This window comes from Fonticula alba (genome assembly GCF_000388065.1).
Source record: "Fonticula alba strain ATCC 38817 unplaced genomic scaffold supercont2.17, whole genome shotgun sequence".
NCBI classification, from domain to species: domain Eukaryota; order Rotosphaerida; family Fonticulaceae; genus Fonticula; species Fonticula alba.
In genome coordinates this window covers 175,892-182,051 of record NW_009242987.1, presented here as the reverse complement: position 1 = coordinate 182,051, position 6,160 = coordinate 175,892, and the positions used below count along the sequence as shown (strand labels likewise).

General features: G+C 72.5%; 2 protein-coding genes across 2 annotated transcripts; one reads left to right on the top strand and one right to left on the bottom strand.

Moving 5' to 3' along the window:
• The first annotated feature begins 215 nt into the window (after window positions 1–215).
• Window positions 216–1,769, top strand: H696_06042 (hypothetical protein). Its single transcript, XM_009499809.1, has 3 exons — window positions 216–367; window positions 512–1,098; window positions 1,403–1,769. The coding sequence occupies exons 1-3, from the start codon at window positions 292–294 to the stop codon at window positions 1,556–1,558; spliced, it is 819 nt and encodes a 272-aa protein (XP_009498084.1). The 5' UTR covers window positions 216–291; the 3' UTR covers window positions 1,559–1,769.
• A 298-nt stretch (window positions 1,770–2,067) lies between these two features.
• On the bottom strand, window positions 2,068–6,081 carry H696_06041 (hypothetical protein; the record flags this gene model as incomplete). Its single annotated transcript, XM_009499808.1, has 1 exon — window positions 2,068–6,081. The coding sequence occupies one exon, from the start codon at window positions 6,079–6,081 to the stop codon at window positions 2,068–2,070; it is 4,014 nt and encodes a 1,337-aa protein (XP_009498083.1).
• Between the last annotated feature and the right edge of the window lie 79 nt (window positions 6,082–6,160).

Here is a 6,160-nt window from a genome sequence, read left to right as displayed (position 1 = left end):
GCAAATGCGCAATGTCACTCTCTCCCAGGGCGCCGGCCGGGAAAAGCACCAGGAGGGGAGCGGGGGCGGGGAGATCGAAAAGGCCCGACCCGGCCAGGGCGGGGCCCATCCACGGCTTCCGACCATCCAAATAGCCTCCCTCCCCCTCCCCCTGCACGACCCTCGCACGCGCTGCCCCTGCCGTTTGTCTCCCGCTCCTCGCCCCCCCCCCCCCCCCCTGCCCTCCGGCCGTCCGCACGAACCCGCCCCCTTGCCGTTTCTCCCCCCCTCCCCTGTCCTCCGCACGCCAACATGTCTCGCGGCAGCAGCGCCGGCTATGACCGTCACATCACCATTTTCAGTCCCGAGGGCCGCCTCTACCAAGTGGGTACGTCGAGAGAAGCCCCCCTCCCTCCTCCCGGCGTGGACTTGCTGCGCACATCCCGGGCCCCCTTCGACTGACTGACTGACCCCGGCCGGCTGCGTGCCTCTCTTCGCGTTTTTTCCCCCCCCCCCCCCCCCTCCGTCGCAGAGTACGCCTTCAAGGCCATCACCTCGGCCGCGCCGTTGACCGCTCTGGCGGTCACATCCAACTCCTGCGCGGTGCTGGTGTCGCAGCGCAAGATCCCCGAGCGCTTCGTCGACCCGACCTCCGTGTCGCACATCCACTCGGTGTCGCGCGGTGTGGGCTGCATCACGCTCGGCCGCACGGGCGACTGCGTGGCCCAGCTGGCCCGCATGCGCGAGGAGGCCGCCCACTCGGAGTACAAGCTCGGCATGCCGATGGGGGCCGATGTGCTGGCCCAGCGCATGGCCTCCCTGGCGCAGGTGTACACCCAGCAGGCGTACATGCGCCCCCTGGCCGTGGCCACCCTGCTGGTGGCGGCCGATGATGAGCGTGGCCCGCTGGTCTTCCGCGTGGATCCGGCCGGCCATGCGGTGGGCTTCCGGGCGGTGGCCATCGGCCAGCGCGCCCAGGAGGCCATGTCCGCCCTGGAGAAGCGTTACAAGGCCACCCGGACCACGACGCTGGCCGATGCCGGCGATGGGGACATCGACCCGGCCGACGCCATCGACGCCTCGACCATCGCCAACATGGATGTCAATGCCACCATCGATGTGCGTCCCTGCCCCCTCCCCCATGCGCGCGTGCTTGTTTGCTCCCTCTTTCTCTCTCTCTCTCTCTCCCTCATTCGACACCTGGGCCGGCTCCCCTGCTCGCCCCTGGGCCCCGGCGATGACGCGGGCCGGTAATGACCTCACACTCACGCACCATGCACCTTCGCCTCCTCCCTCCCTCTATCTCTCTCTCTCTCTCTTTGTCGCCCGGTCGCGCCATCTACCGTGCGCGTGTTCTCTGGCCACCGTCGGCGGCATGTCACTTGGCGGACGGCGCCCCCTCCCCCCCCCCTCCTGCGCACAGCTGGCTCTGTCTGTCCTGCAGCAGGTTCTCGGCATGGACCTGACGACCGAGGACTTTGAGGTTGGCGTGGCCGAGGTCGGCGACAACATCCCCTTCCGCAAGCTCGACTGCTCCGAGCGCGAGGAGGCCATCCGCCGCATCCAGGAGGCCGACTAAGCCCCACCAGCCCGTTCATCATTGTCCGATCCCTCGCCCGGCCTGCCGGCCTTTGACCTTGTTTCTCGCCGCATGTGCGCGCCGGGGAGCTCCTCCTTTGTCTTTCCCTTTTCCTGGCGTGTTTGGCCCCCTCGCCCTCCCCTGCCTCCGGGTCGCGCCCATTTTCACACCCATCCCCCTGTACAAATATGATAACCCCTCAAAGATGCCAGGCCTCCGGTGGAGAGCCCCGTGCGATTGGGCTCCGCCGTGTACACGCGCCCGCACAAGCCAGAGAACGGGAGAGAGAGAGAGAGAGGGTGTCTGCATTGTCGCCTCCATCGCAAGCGGGGAAACGGGGGCGAACGGGAGACCGACAGAGAGAGAGAGAGAGAGAGAGAGAGAGAGACAGAGAGACAGGGAGGAAGAAAGGGCGAAACTAGATCGTCGGGTGGAAGGGGAAGGGGGGAAATACAATGGGCACAAGGACAGGGAAGAACATGGGGAGAAGAAGGGAAGATGGCATCGGATCAGGGCCGGCTCGCGCCCGAGCTGGGCCCGGGCACGCCGGCCGGCACCGCGACTCCCACCGTGGCCGGGGTCGGCGCACTGGCGGAAGGGGAAGATGCGGCAGCCGCCGGAGCCGGGGAACTCTGCGACGAGGAGGAGGCGGCCGCCGGCGCGGGCTGCGGCGCAGCCGTGATGGGAGGAGAGGACGGCGGGGAGGACACAACGGGAGCCGAAGCAGAGGAGGGGACAACGACTGCGGCCGGCGTCGGGGCAACCCCAGACGAAGGTCTCATGGCAAGAGCCGCAGGAGTGGCAGCAGGAGTGGCAGCAGGAGTGGCAGCAGGAGTGGCAGCAGGAGTGGCAGCAGGAGTGGTAGCAGGAGTGATGACAGGGGCCGCAGCAGCAACCGCAGCAGGAGCCACCACAGAAGCCACCACAGGAGCCACCACAGGAGCCACCACAGGAGCCGCAGACGAAGTCGCCACCGGGGCAAAGGCCGCCTTGCCAGTGCTCGGCCCAGGGGCAGGGCCGGCCCCGGTCGCCGGGGCAGCAGGCACAGCCACCACAGAGGGAGACGTCGCCGACGCGGCCGGGGCCGGGCCAGACACGGCCGAGGACACGGCCGAGGACACGGCCGAAGCAGATGCGCCGGAGGACACGGCCACCGGGGCCGAGGCGCCGCCGGTGGCCGCCTTGCCGGCGCTAGAAGGGCCGGAGGCCACCGGACGCGCGGCCCCGCCCGGCATCGCCGGCATCGCCGTGGCCGACAGGCTCCCACTGATGGACTGATGGGTGCCGGCCGGGATCATCAGCGAGGACTTGAGCGACACCCCGCCGGCCGAGGAGAGGGACTTGCCCGAGCCGCCGGCCGAGCTGGCCGAGGCTGCTCCCGGCGGCCGAGCCAGGCTGCCACCAGCAGCCGCAGCCGCGGTCGTGGCCTTGGCCGCCTTTTTGGAGGACTTGCCACTGGCCGAGGCACCAGACCCGCCGGAGGCACCGCCACCGGCACCGCCACCACCACCACCGCTGGGGGTGGTCTTCTTCTCGCGCTGCTGCTCGGCCCGCTCGCCGCGCTGGACCACGCGCATGGTGCCGGACTTGTGGCACCGTGCGCACTCGAAGCGCGAGGCTTCATCCTTGCGGGGAACATAGTCGCAGGAGTTGCACCGGGTCCGGTACTTCTGGAAGCGAATGCCACAAGCATTGCACAGCAGACAGTCCGTGGTCCAGCCATCCCGCCAGTAGGGCGTCCGAGTGGTCTGGCAGGCGGCACACTTCTTGGACAGGTGCGCATGCCGGGCCAGGGCCCCCTCCGGGTCGTCGGCATCCGCCCCGAGCAAAAGCAGGGCATCGCCCCCGAGCATGTCCCCCATGGACCCGGGCGGAAGGTTGTCCCCGGTCCGGCGGGCCTTCCCCCCGGGCGGCGGGGTGCTCAGGCTGCCAGTGGCCGAGGTCCGGCGCCCGGCGCCAGACCCGGCGGCCCCGCCGGCGGCGCGCGCACGCTTCCGTGCCAGGGCACCCTCCGGCCCGTCGGCCGCGGCCCCCCCTTCGCCGGGGGCCGTCGTGCCGTCGGCGCGCCGGTGGCGCTTCTTTTCCTTGCGCTCGCCGGCCTTGCCGGAACCGGTGGACGTCGCACCGCCGGCGGTGGTCGACGTGCCGCCAGCCCCGCCGGCCTGGGGCTTGCGAGCACCGGCGGCCGCGCCGCCCGTGGCCGCTGCTGACGCTGACGCCCCGGAGGAGGACCCCTGCTTGCCGGCACCGGGGCCCGGCTTGCGGGCCTTGCCGCCGGCCAAGCCGCCCGTCGCCGACCCAGGCCCCGGGCGCGGTTGCTGCTGCTGCTGCTGCTGCTCGACAAGCCCGGCCTCCGGGGCGTCCTCCCCGAACAGGGGGAAGCCACCGGGCGCCGGGTGTTGGTGGGCCTGCAAATGGTGCGCACTCGCCATGTAGGGCCCACCAGTGCCCGGGGCACTGAGAGACGGACGCCGGCCGGGCCCGGCGAACAAATGGCCCCCGCTGGAGTGGTGCAGGTGATGCCGGGCCCCGGTGGCCAGGAGGTCCGCCCCGAGGGTGGGGGCCATGACGATGCCCAGGCCGCCGGTGCCACCGGCCCCGGGGGCCGAGGAGGAGGACGCCGCACCGCCGGCCCCGGCGCCGCCGACGCCGCTGCCCCCGGCCGACCCCTCCACCAGGGTGGGATGATGGGCCAGGGCACTGGCATGCATGCCACCGGCACTGGACAGCAACGAGGCCGACAGATCGCTGGCCAGCTGCAAGCCGCGCGGGGCCGACCCGGCCCCAAGCCCCAGAGGACCATTGATGCCGAAGAACCCCAGCACATCGGAGACACTGTTGCGCCGGCGCGCGGCGAAGGCCACCGGCGAGTAGGGGGTCAGCCGGGCGGAACCGGCGTCATCGGACTCGGCCGGAGCCGCGCCATCACGCGACACGGCCCCCGGCCGCGACCCAGTCGAGGGGCCCGGCCCGTGCCCCGGGCCCAGATGCCCGGCCGCATGGGCCGAGCCCCCGGTGGCCGGGGGCTGCCCGGCGGTCCCCGGGCCGCCAGGGCGCCGGGCCCCGCCGCCAGCCTGCATGTAGCCCCGGCCGCCGCCGGCGCTCGGGTGATGTGGCGTCCGGAAGGGGGACCCCGGCTCGGGGTCCGAATCGTCGGCCGCCGAATCGTCAAACCCACTGCCGGACACACCGTCGCTGTCGGCGCCGGCGTCCCCGTCGAAGACCGCGGCCAGGGCCCGGCGCCGGGACTCGCCATCCACACCGGCCCGCCGCCGGAGGGTGGTGCTGCTTGGCTGCTTGCCGGCGGAGTCCAGCCCGGTCGACGGCCCGGGCCCGGGGCCACCATTGCCGGGGGCCGCGTCGGCCATGCCCGGCGAGGGGGGCGTCCCCGGCGTGCGCCCGGCCACCAGCGACGACGATGAGGATGACCCGCAGCCGGACCCCTCCGAGGGGGTGGACTTGGCGGGCTCAAACCACCGGTACTGCCGGAGGAAGGTCGATGGGTCGGCCGGGGCCCGGGCCGCTGGCAGTTGCATCCGCCGGATCTGATCCTCCAGGTAGAGCTGATTGCTCCGGCGCAGGGCCAGCAGGTGGTGTGCCGAGGTGGCATGAGCCGGCTGGGGAGGGTGCCCCGGCTCCAGGGCGGCCTCGGTCGGGCTCAGCTCCCCCGAGACCGGCGGATGCTGCTCGGGGCCGGGTGACCCGGCCGTGCTCTCCGGCCAGTCGACCATGTCCGCATCGGCCGGGCTGCTGCCGGCGAAGTGCAACATGAAGGAGGCGCCCTTGGCGCTGGTGCCGGAGGCGCCGGCCGGTCCCTCGGCACCGGATGACCGCGATGACCCGGGGCCCAAGCCACCCGGGGCGTTGGCCGCGAGGTGACTCCTCCTCCGGGCATGAGGGCCATCGTCACCGCCATCATCATCGCCATCATCATCATCATCGGAGGAAGAGGAGGAGGAGGAGTCCGGCGAGTGGGAGGTCGTGACGCGGAAGCTGCCGGCCGCGTCGGCCGCCCGTGGGAGCGGCCCATTTTGCGGCGACACGGCCGCCGACAGCGGTGGCGACCCGAAGAGGCTGGCGGCCCGGTTGGCCGGAAGGCCACCGAGGACCGGCGACCGCAGGGGCAGGGCCGACTTCCGACGATTGCTGCCCGATCCAGCCCGGGCGCCTTCTCGGCGGGGGGCGATGCCCAGGGGCCGGCTGGCGGCCGAGCGATCCAACGACGGGCTGGCCGGGGGGGAGACCAGCCCGTGCGAGGAGGCACGCGCTTCGCCATCCGCCCCCCCGGGCGAGGGGGGAGCCGGCGACCCGGCTGCCATTGCCGGCGAGGAGGGTGCCGACCGCAGGTCCGAGGGGGATCCGGCCCCGAGGGTCCGACGCACCGGGGAGACCTTCAGATCGGCGCCGCAATCCAGCGGCGGCGAGCCGCGAGCCCCCAAAGGAGCTTTGGACACCGAGCCGTCCCCGGCCGCCGGAGACCGGGGGGCCGAGGTGCTGGGTGTGGCGAGCGCCGGGACCGACATACGTGTCGGGGCGGCGAGGGGAATGCCTGGGAGGAGGGTGTTTCCTCCCGATCTGGAGAGGGGGGAGGGGGGGGGGGGG